Source organism: Protomyctophum bolini (assembly GCF_963924005.1).
Source record: "Protomyctophum bolini genome assembly, chromosome: 16".
Taxonomy (NCBI): domain Eukaryota; kingdom Metazoa; phylum Chordata; class Actinopteri; order Myctophiformes; family Myctophidae; genus Protomyctophum; species Protomyctophum bolini.
The window spans coordinates 41,996,830-42,013,199 of record NC_137877.1 but is presented as its reverse complement, the minus strand read 5'-3'; the positions used below and the strand labels follow the sequence as shown (position 1 = coordinate 42,013,199).

The 16,370-nt window shown below is 48.2% G+C and overlaps 1 protein-coding gene across 1 annotated transcript in view; it reads right to left on the bottom strand.

Annotated features, from left to right (window-relative positions):
• The window catches only part of ttn.2 (titin, tandem duplicate 2), a 251,946-nt gene that overhangs the window by 169,231 nt on the left and 66,345 nt on the right, over positions 1 to 16,370 (bottom strand). Inside the window, exons 37-46 of the mRNA XM_080785291.1 lie at positions 6,101 to 6,382; positions 5,620 to 5,898; positions 5,225 to 5,506; positions 4,767 to 5,045; positions 4,371 to 4,658; positions 3,889 to 4,167; positions 3,501 to 3,782; positions 2,124 to 2,402; positions 1,310 to 1,600; positions 91 to 381 (exon numbers count right to left, since the gene is read on the bottom strand). Of these exons, the coding sequence (XP_080641417.1) occupies positions 91 to 381; positions 1,310 to 1,600; positions 2,124 to 2,402; positions 3,501 to 3,782; positions 3,889 to 4,167; positions 4,371 to 4,658; positions 4,767 to 5,045; positions 5,225 to 5,506; positions 5,620 to 5,898; positions 6,101 to 6,382 (2,832 nt within the window). The remainder of the gene's footprint in view (positions 1 to 90; positions 382 to 1,309; positions 1,601 to 2,123; positions 2,403 to 3,500; positions 3,783 to 3,888; positions 4,168 to 4,370; positions 4,659 to 4,766; positions 5,046 to 5,224; positions 5,507 to 5,619; positions 5,899 to 6,100; positions 6,383 to 16,370) is intronic.

The window sequence follows — 16,370 nt, the reverse complement described above, 5'->3', positions numbered from 1 at the left end:
GTTACAAAAATTGTGGGATAAAAAAAATATTTAAAAAAAAGAAAAGAAAAGGGGTTGAAAGCCCCCACTGGGTGGCGCTGCTGACGATACCTTTGACGGTCACGTCGGCGGAACAAGAGTCCTTGCCCATGTCGTTGGAGGCGTGGCAGAAGTACGCGCCCGTGTCGCCGCGCTCCACCTTGGCCACGCTCAGGCGGGCGTGGCCGTCGGCGCCGCACGCCATCTTGTAGTTGCCGCCGTGGCGGATGTCCTTGTGGTCCTTGGACCACGTGACCTTGATGGGGGCGGAGCCCGTCACGTGGCAGGCCAGCTCCACGCCGTCGCCCACCGTCACTTCCCGTGGCGACGGCTTCCTGTCGAAGAGCGGCGCGTAGCGGGGCTCTGCCGGGCGGAAACACGGATCCGTTTCCGGGTTTTTTTTAAAGACAAAGAGTTGTTGTTGTTGGGATGGTGGGGGGGGAATATAGAGAACAGTTTATTAGGCGAGTCAGAAAGGTTGGGGTCTGAAATTCACCGTTAAGAGAGATTGAATATAGATTATATCCTAGGTAATCTAAACGACAGTGGTGGAAAGTAACTAAGTACTTTTACTAAAAACTCAATCACTGCCGAGGACTTATTTAACTTCTTTTTCATGAACTTTTTTTACTTTTTTCTTAAAAATAAAAAATAAATCTACGTTGAAGGGTGCTGAAGTATTGCTACTGCAATTGAGCTATGAATTAGTTAAGTACTGTACTTTTTTTTAGTACAATTTTGTGGTATTTGTACTTTACTTGAGTATTTCCAATCTCCAGTACTTTTACTTCTACTCCACTATATCGCAGAGCCAAAATTTGTACTTTTACTATAAACTACAATTATTTGAAAACTTTAGTTACTAGTTACTTTGGTGATTTTAAAAAACATACATTAGCCACTTCAACCCTATACATTTCGGCCATTTTGAAAATAGCCGATCGGCTTGTAGATCGGCTATTTTCGGTTGTATTCTATATTGGCTATATTCTGATTGGCCCGGAATGAGACGATGTATGATGATAATTAATGTACCATGATAAGAGCGCCCTTCACTTCACTTCACGCGGGTGTGATTTTTTTATTGACATTAATTCCAGACAGAGCTCGCAACTCACTTTGTAATGCTCCAAGTATTTATTCACAATCGTTGTGAATTGTGAATAAATACTTGGAGCATTAAAAAAGTGAGTTGCGAGCCCTTGCTTTTCTTCATGATATGTTAGTTTAAGAGTTTGGCCTCAGCACCAAGATTGGAGGAAATGTGCGCCGTTATATTTTAAGGACAGACCTTGCAGTGTGAGTTTGGCCCTACAGGAGGCGCTGCCCACGCTGTTGGTGGCCGTACAGCTGTACTCTCCCGAGTGTTTCATCAGCCCGTGGGCGATGTTCAGCGCCGCGCTGTTGTCCTCGTAAGACATGACAAAGTCTCCGCCCTCCGCGCTCAGGGCCACGCCCTCCCTGGCCCATGTGACCTGGATGGGGGCGGAGCCAGCCACGCGGCACTCCAGGCGCACCGCGCTGCCCTCGCTCTGCGTCACGCTCACCAGCTTCTTAGGGAAGGTGGGCGGAGTCTTAGCCTCTGGAGGGAGGAGGGGGAGGGGTTAAATACGAATAAAATAAAATAAAATAAGTCCTTAACTCCTGAGGCCGAGTCTTCAAAGTCTTCAAAATAGACAATATTCTGAAAAACCTATGTTTCTGTGTCAGTCGTTCTCAAACAATTTCATGTCAAGGACTCCCAAAAAGATATGTATTTGGCCCCCCATCTGAAAATATGTTCCCAGAAGCAAAGATTTGAGCTAAAAACGTTCGCTCTGAAAGAATATATATTCAAACATTTGCGCCACAATTTCACAATTTTTCAAAAAAATAGCAGATCTACAAGCTATGAGCTTGTAGATCTTCTATTTTTCAATAGCTAAAGTAGAACAGATTAACAGAATGCTTAAAACACCCAAAAGGGGTCCCTGCTCGATAATGGGTTAAATATGTTTTTTATATATATATATAAAAAAGAGCATTAAACACTAATGTGAAGCAGCTGGTAGAGATGGTTGTTGCCAGATAATGGTCTAAGATGTGAGCGGAGCGTGTTGCTTCACCTTGGACACTGAGCCTGCAGGTGGACGAGGCGTGTCCGATGTGGTTCTCCGCCTTGCAGGTGTACTCTCCAACGTCGGCCTTGCCGGCCTTAGCCAGCTTCAACATGGCAACGCCCTTAGAGAACTCTATCTTACAGGTGGGGCTGGACCTCACTTTGCCGTCCTCTTTGAACCAAGACACCTTGAGCTCGGGCGTGCCGGCCACTCGGCACTTGAGGCACACTGCGTCTCCTGCAGTCACCTCCATGGGCTCCAAGGCCTCCGTGAAATAGGGAGGTTCTATACGGTCGGTGGCAGGAGATATCACACACACACACCGTTCAGACAAAACACCCAGAATAACACACACACGTGAGCGCACACACAAACACACAGGAACATTATGTAACACAGTTTAATAGTGCTTCCACTTGCCATGCAGGCATGGGATGTGGATTGTGATCCCGGTGTTCAGGCGGTTGCCTTTAAAGGGAATGACGTAACTTTCAACTTTGCTATGAAAGTGGCGGGTCGTGATTATTTTGCTCTGCGGGATTAGTTTTATTATTTTCATTTTACAATTAGGCATTATATTAATATGTATATGTACCCCAGAGTTGTTAGGTCAGGATACAGACTGTATTTTCATTGCACTGCATCGGTTCTATTTACAGCAAATATTAATGTCGAAGACGACGTTCAAGAGCACAGCAGTGATTGCCTCTTTTGTCTGTTTGTCAGAATAAATCGACTCACTGCAGAGAATGTCCTGGTTCTGTGGTCGTTCGTACTTCACAAGTCAACAACAACACAACGCAAAAAGATCACGTCTGATTTCATCAGACAACAAAAGGAGGACACCAACCTAGGATGGACACCGTGGCGTGTTTACATGTATCAGACAAAAAGGAGGACACCAACCTAGGATGGACACCGTATAGCGACCGTGTTTACATGTATCAGACAAATGGATGGACACCGTAGCGACCTTGTTTACATGTATCAGACAAATGGATGGACGCCGTGGTGTTGTAGTAGGCCACCGCGGTGGTGGCCTACTACAATTCAATTTGGAATTGGATTCCCTTCGGACTATTTTCATGGTATGCACACTTGCACAGTGCTTCAGACCGGAAAGGGGAGTGTCCGCTCAGATTCTGAGCGCAACGTACTTCCCTCACAGGGATACGTTCCTTTTTTCCCAGAAGTTCCTTTTTTCTCGCCCGCCTAGTGGCGAAAAATAAAACTTCTGGGAACTCAGATTAACATGTATCAGACAAAAAGAGTAAAACCAACCTAGGATGGCCACCGTGGCGACCGTGTTACATGTATCAGACAAATGGATGGACACCGTAGCGACCGTGTTTACATGTATCAGACAAAGAGAGTAAAACCAACCTAGGATGGCCACCGTGGCGTGGCAGCGGTCCTTCCCGGCCTCGTTGGACACTTCACAAGAGTACGTCCCGGCGGCGTCCTTGTCGTCGGTGCTCAGACACTCCAGCATGCAGGCGCTCTCGCTGGTGCTGATGTTGTACTTATAAGAGGCAAAGAGCAGCTGGTCGTCTTTGTACCAGTTCACCGTGATCTGCGGGCTCCCGGAGTACGTACACTCCAGGGTCAGGGGTTTGCCCTTCTCGACCGAGACGTCCTTCAGCTTCTTACCGAAGCATGCCGGCTCTGAGTGACAAAGACATTAGTCTAGTTAATAACGATAGTTAATATAAGAACGTACGTACATTTGAGATTATTATTTTGGGGGAAGTTGTTAGATTATTAAACTGACCTTTGACAGACAGGTTAACTTGACAGCTTTCCTTGCCAGCATCGTTAATGACCTGGCAGGCGTATTCGCCAACGTGGGACTTATCCACTTTGAAAAGCTCCAGAGTGGCTTTGTTATCCCTCAGGGCCATGTCGCAGCCACTCCCAGGCACAATCTCCTTGGTTCCTCTGAACCATTTCACTTTGAGAGGGGCACTGCCTTTCACCAGAGCCCAAAATGTCACATTACTGCCTGGCATAGCTTCCACAGGCTGTGGCTGCACCACGAAAGACGCGGGCTCTGTTTGCAAAGACAAAGTAAGGGGGCTTTCAGACGCAAGCAGAGCAACTGACAATGAAGTGACCAATTTAATGACAACTCAATTACAACTTCACGTACTGCCTCGCAACAAGAATAGCAGCAACAACAACGACGACGGTAACAGAAACAACACAAGGACCCAAAAGCAACAACATGTTGATCTGTTACTGTTACTTACTGACCTTTCACAATGAAAGAGCCACTGGTTTCACTGGATCCAGCCTGGTTGACGGCCCTGCACTTATACACTCCAGAGTCTGACAACTTAAGAGTGGACACCTTCAGTGTGCAGCTGTTGTCACTGAATGCAACCTCGCAACTCGGCCCGCTCTGCACCTCCGCCCCGTCGTGGAACCACGAGATGGTGAACGGAGCCGTGCCGGACACTTTGCATTCCATTTCCCCGGCCATGCCCACAACGGCATTACAATCCTTCAACTGCCTCGAGAACGTGGGAGGTATGAGTTTATCTGTGTGTGGGAGGGAAACGGGTTACAAACGAGGGCATCAAGGCAACAACACCACACAGACACAAACATTTGTTATACTTGTCATCATTAGGAGCTTGGAACACCAACCTAGGACTACGAGGTTTATCTTACTCAGGTCCCTGCCAATCTCGTTTTTAACCTCAAACGTGTACTCTCCCGTGTCCAGCCTCTCCGTGGAGAGCACCTTGAGGCTGGAGATCATCTTTGAGAAGGAGATTTTGTATTTCATACCCGTGGCCAGCTCAACACCGTCCTTGAACCACTTAGGTATGAGCTCGGGTGATCCGCCCACTTTCACCTCTAGGGCGGCGATATCGCCTGCAGTCACACTCAACGCGTCGGGTTTATCCACTATCTTAGCAGGTTCTGAAAATCAAGAGAACAGAGCAGAGAGAGAGCGTGTAAAAAAAACTAAAGAAACCTGTGAGACGAATTATATTATATTAATTATAATATATATATAATAATAATTATATTATTATTATATAACTGCAAGAGAAGAGAGAGAAGACAGAGAGACACAATTATTAGATTTGGTTACAAACCTATAACATTCAAGATAGCAAAACATTCCACATTGCCAGCATCGTTTTTGAGCTGGCAGGTGTATTTCCCTGCCGCGGCGAGATCGGCCTTAAACACTGTAAGAGCGACCTGGCCGTGACCAAAGGTGATCTTCCTGTTGTCACCGTCCCTGAGGATGTGATCCTTGTCCTGAACCCAGCACACGGTAACGGGCTCTGAGCCTTTTACCGTAGCGACAAGGGTCACCTCCTCCCCCAACGTCACTGTCACGCTGGACAGTTTCTTCACGAATGACGGAGGTTCTGAGGAGAAAACAATGCATAGAGGCAGCGTCAGCAAAGGCGACAGTCCGTGGGTCGAGGGTGGATAAATCGAACGTTTTGAAAACACTTGCTACTTTCTACTTTCCACTGACCTCTGAGTTTAACTGACGCCTGGCAGGTCTCACTTCCTACACTGTTTGACACTTTGCACTCGTACTCGGCGGCGTCCGAGGGCTCTAGTCCAGCGATATGCAGCGTGGCCGAGCTGCCCTCGGCCGCCATCTTATACTTCCTGCTCTCCATCAGAGGCTTCCTGTCTTTGAACCAGGTTACCTGGAACGGAGCCGTACCGTTCACCTCGCAGTACAGACTCACATCCTTGCCCTTCAGCCCTTCGACCGGCTGGGGCACTTTGGCGAAAGACGGAGGGTCTACAAGGAAAATCGGAAAACGGTTTAGAGGCAACAAAGGACAGGGTGAGACCGTATTTGAAATGTACCAATGTTGTCGTTCGCCTCCGTCTCTCTCTCAAACAAAAAGGTCTCAATGGTACGCTGGCGCCCAAAGCTGAGTGGGCCAACGCATCAGAGAGAGAGAGAGATAGAGAGAGAGAGGAGAGAAAGGGTGAGCTACCTTTAACGGTAAGAGTGGCGCTGCAGCTGACGCTGCCAGCCTCGTTTTGAGCTTCGCAGGTGTAAACTCCGTCGTGATCAAAGCTGGCGCTCAGCACTTCCAGGACCGCGACAGAGTCAACGAACGACGTCCTGTAGCCGCCGCCGTCCGTGACCTTGGTGTCGCTTTTGTACCAGGTCATTGTGAGAGGAGCCGTGCCTTGGACTTTGCACTCCAGGCGAACCGGCTCGCCCCGTTTCACAGACTTAGTGGCGGGCAGTTTCAGGACAAACACGGGGCGTTCTGGAAAGTGTGAAATGTTGAAACGTATTAGGAAGAGCCGTAGAGAGGTGGCCGTTTAGTAAATATTAAACGACACAAGGGGAGAGAGGGCGGGGCTAGGGAGAGAGGGCAGGGCTGGTAAGAGAGGGTGGGGCTAGTAGAGCTGAGGAGATGAGCTGAAGACACTTTGTTAGCAGCAGGCAACATGGATGTAAGGAACACAGAAAGAGATTAAAGGGGGTTTGTGGGGGGAAGGAGTGGAGGAACACCTTGCACGCACGTCTAGGACTAGAAACCAGGGAGTGAGATGAAAGGTGGATGACGACGATGAAGGTGAAGCCAAGACAAAGAGTGTTTTCGACGTGGTTGAAGGTAAGATGATTAAAAGTCGGACCTTTGACCGTCAAGTCTGCGCTGGCGCGCGCAGAGCCGGCGGCGTTGCTCACTTGACAAGAGTACACCCCGCCGTGGGCCGCGCCCACAGCGTAGAGGTCCAAGAAGCAGGACTGGCCCTCCAGTCCCGCGAAACACGCCGGCCCGCTCATGAGCTCCGTGTCGTCCTTGAACCATTTGACCGCGAACGGAGCCGTTCCTTTGAACGTGCCTTTGAGTCGCACGGTGGAGTCGGGCAGCGCGGCCTGCGACTGGGGCTGCACCACGAAGCTGGGCGGCTCTGGAGTGGACAAGATGGAGGTTAAAGATTACATTAAGCGACTCACCTTTCACGCAGCACCTGATGGGGGGGGGGAGGGAGGGTGTGGGGGTGAAATATTGACCGGTGACACTTTACAGAGTTCCGCTCTAACCTTTCACCCCGAGCGACGCGCTGCATTCACAGCTTCCCGCCTTGTTGCTCAGTTTGCAGGTGTATGCGCCCGCGTCCGAGCGCTCCAGCTGCTCCATCTCCACGGACACGGAGTTGTCCTGCTGGATGAGCTTGTGTTTCACACCGCTGGTGATTCTGCCGCCATCTTTGTGCCACTCCACGGACACGGGCAGAGAGCCACTTATCTTACAACAGATCTGAACAAAGGAGCCCAGTATCTCCTGCATGTCTGACAGTGGCTTGGTGAAGCTCGGCGGAATGACTTGCTCTGTTTTTTTTTTGCACATGAAGAACAACCACAACATCCGTTATATAGGACAACATCCCATTCAACAATCACTGCACATCAATCATACGTGATTTTGTTTCGTGTCTTTGTGGGAAAGACAGCCGATCTACAAGCTCACACCGTGTCGCGTGGTGACGCGATGTGAGATAGTAGATCTGCTGATTTATTTATTGTAGCTATTCATAATGTTATTTCCAACACCAACCTAAGACCACCAGTTTGACGGTGCAGCTGCAGCTGCTGATGTGGTTGGAAACCTCAAACACATATTCTCCTTGGTGTTCCCTCTGAGCAGTCTGAATCCTGAGACTACTGACGCTCTTCTCAAAGCTCAGCTTGTGCTGCCTGATGGACTGAAGCTCTTTGCCGTCTTTCATCCATTTGACCTTGAGCTCGGGAGATCCGCTCACCTTACAGTCCAAACTGACGGGGTCTCCCACCGTCACCTTTATAACCTCGGGTTTCTCTGTGATCTGAGGGGGTTCTACGATACATAAAACAATAATCTGTTATCTAAAACACACAACGCTACGATGACCAAGGTTCTTCAGAATGACCTCTAAATCATTCAGATCACGTACAGCACACATTCGGACTGACCAACATGTTTGGATGGGTGCATGCTTTTGGTTAGAAATACCATTGGTCCGATATCTCAAACCTCACCCTAACCTCCCACGGGGCAGCACACCTAGACCTAACCTTAACCCTCTCCCAACCCTTAACGCACCCCTCACCAACCTTACTCCATTTGGACCAATGCTATGTCTAACCAAAGTATGCTTCCCGTCGATATGTTAAAAGTCGAGCTAAATAAAAAAACGATAAGCTCCAATCTACCTTGCACCACGAGGGCAGCAAAGCACTTGTCCTGGCCTGCCTCGTTCACCACCTGGCAGGTGTACCTCCCGCCGTGAGCGACCTCACAGGCAGGGATCCTGAGCGTGGCCACGTTGTTCTCAAACGTCCTCTCAACGCCAGGATCCTCCAGGATCCAGCTCTCGTCTTTCTGCCACTGCACAGAGAGCGTGGCGGAGCCCGCCACCGCGCACTGGAACTGGGCCGCTCGGCCCAGAACCGAGGCGGTGTTCTCAATCTTCTTGGTGAACGACGGCGGTTCTAACATGGAACCAATTCAATATTAACATCAGAGGCTTTTATTTTCTCCTTTTATTTACAAAGTGCTAAATCTTATCTACTGGTACGTCGTTGGGTGTCGGGGCAGGAACCTTGTATATGTCCATATTTTTTATGTTATTATTTTTATTAATAACCTACTGTGTTGTGTCTTCCTCTGTAATGTATTTTTTGTTGTCTTTGATGTTTTATGTGTGGCTGTAGCTGGGGTGAAAGCCCAAGACAAATTTCCCTTGTGGACAATAAAATTTACCTTGACCTTGACGGGAAAAAAAGTAGCAAAAATGGCCGACAAACAAGCTCAGAACACGTCGTGAACTTTTAGATAGGGTATTCTTGCTATTTAAATAAATGTGTAAGTGAGATTGGTTAACTCTAAATAATAGCAACAGTGGATCTATATTAGAACACAGGTTATTCTTTTGTTACCATTTTGTTCTTTTTTTCTTTTGGACTTACAAGGTTTCCGGCCGACACGGACGCCCGTCTACAGTATCCGCAAAAAAAACAAACCAACCTTTGATGCCTAGCGTAGCTTTACACGTGCAGCTTCCCACCTCGTTGGCCACCGTACACTGATACTCGCCTACGTCTACGCTGTCGCAGCGCTGCACCTCCAGAGACATGGTGGCGCTGTTGGGCTGCGAGACGCCGTGCTTGGCACTGGGCTTGAGCTCCTTGGCGTCTTTGTGCCACGCCACGTCGAACGGAGCGGTGCCGCTCACCTGACACTGGAACGAGGCGCTGGCGCCTCGGACCACGTCGGCCGAGGGCAGCTCTCTAACGAACGACGGAGGCTCTGAGACGACGGGAGAACAGGGAGTCGTTACGGGCGTACACGTAACGACAGGAGAACAGGGAGTCGTTACGGGCGCAGTACATGTCGAGAGAACTGTGTTCTACAAGGATGTGTTTCAAGTTGGTTTAAGTGATGTTTTATTGTATTTTTAACGAAAAAAGCTTGCTAACATGTAAGAGTTGAATTATTGTTATACAAGAAGTCTAGACAATTAGAGAATGTAGAACAAAATGGTTGTTTCGATCAACGTGTGTCCGATATCTCTCCTAATGGTAACAACATCAATACACAGCACGGAATTGTGGACAAAATGGACAAACGGTGGTCGGTGGCTCAGATGGAAAACAGATGATGGGCCTTGGTATGAAAAGGGTTGAAACCCAGGATGGCGCGACTAACCTTTGACCCTGAGTTCCATGCTGCAGCTCTCGCTGCCTGCCTCATTGCGAGCCTCACAGTAGTACAGGCCTGCGTCCTTCATGTCCGCAGAGCTTATTTCCAGAGAGGCTAGCGCCTTCTCAAAGGACAGCCTGTGCCTGTCACTGGGGCAGATCTCACAGCCCTCTCTGAACCAGCAGACGTCTATCTCAGGCGTGCCGCTCACCTGGCACTCAAAGACTTTGCCCTGACCGGGCCGCACCACCGACATGCGCTCGGGGGTGCGCACAAATTTAGGAGGCTCTACGAAATCAAATCAAAGAGGTGTCAATAAAATGTAAATATAATAAAGTAATGACATTAGAATGTATCAAATCTGTTCATTATTAGGCATGAGGCATGAACACGCCGAATGACCTTTGACAAAGAGTGTCGCCTGGCATGAGGCGGAACCGACGTCGTTGTTTATCTCGCAGACGTACTCGCCGGAGTCTGAACATTTGGCAAAGAAGAGCTCCAGGGAAGTGGAGGCGTTGTCTTTGACCACAGAGCAGTCGGAGCTCGAGAAAATCTCCTTTTTGTCTCTGAACCACCTGACGGTCAGCGGCGAGGTGCCGGACACCAGGACGTTAAACTGGACCTTTGATCCGGGCAGAACGTTCATGGAGTCGGGCTTTTCCAGAACACACGGTGGTTCTGTAGGAGGGGGGAAAATGGACCGTCACAGCTGTCCATATGTGATTTATGTGACCAGATTTGACTGAGAGCCTGCCATCGCACAAACTCCAGCTTTTCACCAGAGGAGAAAAACTTCCATACTTCACATACTAGAGCATGTCTGAAATAAGTGTCAGAGCTGAAATCGACATGTAGCATGTAGCTAGGTGTAATGTTAGAGACCACAGAAGTGAACCTTTCAAGCCTGTTTTCTCAACTCGCTGTTTCTCTGCAAGACATTACTCTATAAGCCATATCTCTGACACTGGTGGGTCAAACTGAACAACCAATATGTAAATTTGAAACTATGATTCCCTGCTTTCATATGACGTGAAAAAAAAAAACGAAAATTACAAAGAATCCAATGGCAGTCCCTCAGTCAAATTTAGTCACATATGACATAACACAATATATGGCAGAACACACAGTGGTTCTGTGGGGGGGAAGTGACCGTCACAGCTGTCCAGATGTGATATTATAACGTTGTCTCTGTCTGTCGGGTGGAAACCTCACATGAACAACTGTTCCTTTTCATTGTTCAAATTCAAAAGTTTCAAAAAACAGAAGAGCCCCCAAACGGATCGCTTCGCGTTGTGCATGGAGCTTATAGATCTGCTATTTTTTGTCCGTTATGAAGATACATGAAGATAAGAGGTTTCTGCTCGACAGCGACGATATAATATGGAATATAAACGAGATGAAGAGTGAAGAAAAACCTTTAGTCTTTAACAAAATAATAGAATATGACCAAGAAGGATAATAGATGATATAATATAGAATAATGGAATATGGACGAGACGAATATAGTGTTGGAAAAAACCTTTAACAAACAAGGTCCCGGAGCACTGGTCGGAGCCGGCTTTGTTCTGAGCCATGCAGGTGTAGCTTCCCCCGTCTCTGCTCTCCAGGTCAGAGATCTCCAGACAGGCCACGTTCTCATAGAAGGTGCATTTGTGCCTCTCGTCGGCCTGGATCTGCTTCTGGTCTCTGTACCACTGTACGCTTATGGGAAGAGAGCCAGACACCAGACAGTCCAGGTGGGCAAACGACCCCTTGATGCCCTCCATTTGCTTTAGCTTTCTCGTGAAAGAGGGCGGCAATATTTGATCTAAGCACGGGGGAAATGAAAGGCGGTGGGCGTAAAAAAAATAATAAAGAAATCATTACGTTATCGCAAAACATAGTCATCACACGCAGGACGGCTTCGAGTGGCTCGAAGCGTCGAACTAACCTAGAATAGTGAGTGCGGCCGCACAGGAACTGAACCCGGAGTCGTTTGAAACCTCAAAGGTGTATTCACCACTGTCACTTTTCTCCGTTTTCAGTATCTTCAGGATGGAGGAGGTGTCTGTGCTCTGCACTTTGCACCTCTGACCCGAGGTCAGCTCTCTGGCCTCCTTCAGCCACCGGGCCTTCAGGGGCTTAGTGCCCGAGAACCTGACCTCCAGAGTGGCCGGGTCACCCTGGGTCACACTGACCGACTGGGCCTCCTCTGTGATTTTAGCCGGCTCTGAGATGTCGACACAACAACACGGTCAACAACACAGTCTCCTGTGGATCACTCAAACATATATCCTAATAATAACTGATAATATAATATAGGATAATATATCAACAACAAAAACTGATAGAAATACTACGAACGGAAGGTGGTGGACAGTAACAAAGTACATTTACCCGAGTACTGGACAAGTAGTTCTTTTTTATAATTAGTATTATGATCTGTAATTTACTTCAGTGTTTTTGTATTTATTTAGTCTGTCTGGAAGCTTTTCACTCCACTACTTTTAAAAGTAGTGCAGTGTATATTTTTTTCCCAGGGAGCCAAACATACAAAGATTACATTATGATAACCACGTATGTCCTATTTCAAAACTAGTGGAACAAAGATGATCTACAAGCTCCCGTGTCACTACATGTGCGCTTGTAGATCAGGTATGTTCATAATTGTAGAAAGGTTTTGAAAATATATGAATAAAAAGTACTCCAGTAATTAAACTCAAGTACAAAATAGAGTGAGCAACCGTTACTTGTTAGCGGACAAATATTAGTCCCGGGATTATCTATACTTTGTCTCAACTACCGGGATGGAGTACTTTGTTGTACCACCACTGATAACAGCCTTTAGCTTAGCATCGCGACCTTTAGCTTAGCATCGCGACCAACCTTTGACGGTCAACACGGCGGAGCATTTCTGGCTCCCAGCCGGGTTGTGAGCCTGGCAGGTGTACTTCCCGCCGTGCGCGGCCTGTGCGTTGGTGACGCGCAGCAGGGCCGTGCCGCTGTCGTACGTGATGTGAACGTGCTCGGCCTCGCTGAGCTCGTGGTCGTCTTTGAGCCAGGTGACGCTCAGGGGCTCCGAGCCCTTCAGCGTGCAGCGCAGACTAACGTCCGTGCACGCCACGCAACTCATGCTCTCCAGCTTTTGGACAAACGACGGAGGTTCTAGAAGTAGAACAGCAGCAAACACAAGAAGTCTTACTTCCAAAATACTACAGAATGTTTTTTTAGGAGAAAACTTTTTCTTTCTTTCTTTTTTTTTTTGGGCAATAATGATGTCATATTTATCCAGTAGAGGACGCTTGTCTTGTCAGACTTGCAAAGTCTGGTTTTAACTGACTTTTTTCTTTTTTTTTCTTTTTGGGGGGTGGGGGGTGAAAAACAACGACAACGAGGCGACAGTAATGTGACAGGAAAGGGGGAGAGAGATGGGGGGGGAAGACGTGCAGCGAAGGCCAACGGGCTTGGGACTCGAACGCGCGGCACGCCGCTCAGCCGCGGCCCAGGCCGAGGGTTGTTCTTTTACTAACTACTATGATTGGTTGTTAGTTAGAGAACCAGCCAGTCAGGAGCTAGGCTGACTCCTCCACAACCAATCAGTGCACTGGGGGTACCTCCACAACCAATCAAGTAGCGTGGCATTAGGTCGGAAACACAGAGGAACGAACAGAGGAACCTATCCCACCGCTGGCACCAATGTAGCCTCGGCCGGGAGGCGAACCCGGGACCTTTATTTATCCGAAAGGCGCGTACGTTACCAGTCTGCTAAAGAGCAACGTAGCATCGTATAGCCTACATACGAGCGCCCTCTAGTGGATATAGATTACACAGTAGTGCCCATCTCTAAATGACACAGCACCCTCTAGTGGATCTAAATGACACAGCACCCTCTAGTGGATCTAAATGACACCGCGACCATCTCTAAAATTGCAGCAGCAAACCAACCAACCTTTCAGCGTTACTTGACACTCGCACGCCGCCTCCCCCACCTCGTTGTGGGCGGTACAGCGGTACGTCCCCGCGTCCCCCGCCTCTACGGCCAGGACCTGCAGGGCCACGTGGCCCTCCGTCACCGTGATGCGGTGCCTCTTATCGTTCCTGAGCGGCTTGCCGTTCTTAAAGAACGACAGGGTGAACGGCGCCGAGCCGGAGACCTGGGCCTCCAGCACCGCCTCGGAACCCTTAACCACGTCCCTGGGCTCTAACGTCCTCACAAACACCGGAGGTTCTGAGAGGAGAGAGAGCAGCCGCGTTGGAAAACACTGTGGCACTTATACCATTAGCAGTGGTTTAAAGGAACAACGTTGTGTTTTAAAAATATATATATTACTTTATAATTCTACTGCTTTAGTTGCTAGTTAGATTGCAGATTTAGCTATTGATACTTTTACTTGAGTAATAACAATCAGAGTGCTTCTTCCACCACTGACAAGGAGAAGAGACAGAATAGGGCGGGCTGTACGAACAAAGCTAAAAACGAGAACCAACCTTTGACCGTCACTGTGCTGCTGCAGCGGTCAGTGCCAGCCTCGCTGGACGCCACACACACATAATCTCCGCTATCCTCAACGGTACAGTTCACTACCTCCAGAGAGGCCACAGAGTCCGTCGAGGACGTTCTATATTTGTGAGCGTCAGAGACGACGTCCGTCTGGTTCTTGGACCATTTGAAGGCGATCACGGGGCTGCCCGTGGCCTTACACTCCAGCCTCAGAGTGCTGCCGCCAGTCACCAGCTTGGTCGCCTCGAGTTTCGTCACAAACACGGGAGGCTCTGAGAGTAAGAGGTTAACATCCGTTTGAGATCAGTTTCACAAGACATTCGACGTTAGCAAAAAACACACCGATTACTTTGTCGAGCAAGTCAGAGACATTTCTACCCTTATCATGTTTGAAGAAGAAACTAAGACATATCATTTTGAGCATGTAAAAAGACTTGGCACCTTTGACAAAGAGGACTGCGGTGCAGTCCACCTTCCCAGCATCGTTGGATACTTGGCATGTGTATTTGGCAGAGTCGCCAGGTTTCACTTTGTGAAGCTCCAGGGAGCTCGAAGAGGCGTCCTTCTTTATGAAACATGAACCTCCGGTGGAAATCTCCTTGTCTTCTCTGAACCACTTAACGAGCAGCGGAGCCGTTCCAGTGAAGGCCACTTTGAAGGCAACCGTGGTTGCCGGTATAACCTCCTGGTTGTCTGGTTTTACTGTGAACACTGGGGGTTCTAGAAGCCATTAAGAAGACACTCCATGTTAGCATGACATAGTTTAAGCTGTGGTCTACACAAGAAAGGGAGCAACATAATTCTAATTCCTATATGTGAAAGGCAGGAGAATGAATAACCTTTGACATAGAGTGTTCCACTGGTTTCCTTAAAGCCAGCAGAGTTGGTGGCTCTGCACATATACACTCCAGAGTCGGCCTTCGCCAGACAAACGACTCGGAGCGTCGCAGAGCTATCCTTAAACTCAGGCTGGAACTTGGCGCCAGGCTTAATCTCCTCGTCATCTTTAAACCAACTTATGGTCATGGGTTGAGACCCAGACACTTTACAGTCCATGGACACATCGCTGCCAATGTTCCCATCCACTCTTTTCAGAGACTTTGTAAAAGACGGAGGCATTATGCGATCTGGTTACCCAAGAGAAAACAACACCCCATGAGTTATTAACTTCCAATGCCATAGAAACTATTTAGAATAAGAGATGCATTTAATTAAAAAAAGCACATCTGTAATTACAACTGTGTTAAATACTATGATAAAATATATATTGATAAAAAAAGAAGTATATTAAGGATTAGTTGTGTGAAAGAGGAGGGTCTAACCTAAGACCGTGACGGAGCAGGTGCACTGGTCCTTCCCAACCTTGTTGGCCACCTCCATTCGGTACTCAGACGTGTCTCCCTTTTCTGCAGTAAGAATCTTTAGGCTGGACACGTTGTCCTTGAGGGTCATTTTATATTTACGACCGGTCGCGATCTCCTTCCCGTCTTTAAACCATTTCACTTTGAGCTCTGGGCTTCCGGCGATCGTACACTCCAAGTTAGCCGAGTCTCCTGCCGTCACACTGATGGACTCTGCGGGCTCTGAGATTCTGGCAGGTTCTGGGATGAGATGGAACCGGTTATGACGAGTAAACACCCTACGTCGACAGGGCCTATACGCCGTTGTTTTGATTAAATGTTTGGTGGGGTTGTCCCGATTTCCGATCACGTGATCGGTAATCGGCGTCATTTTCAAATGATCGTAATCGGATCGGGATCAAAGAAACGTGATGACCTAGTATCAATATTATATTGTCCGTGTTCTATAAAAATAAACATTTCCGTTTGGGAAAAATCGTTATCGGCAGATATACTCAGAATCAAAATGATCGGATTCGTGAGCAAAGAAACTTGATCGGGACATCCCTAAAATGTGGTCTTATGTACGATATGTCTATGCAACACACATCTCGGTGGAAGTTATCGTCTGACCTTGCACGGTTAGGGTGGAGTCGCATTTCTGCTGGCCAGCCTCGTTCTCCGCCTGGCACGTGTACTTGCCGGCGTGGCCGATGGCCACCGCCGTGAACGAGAGGCTGGC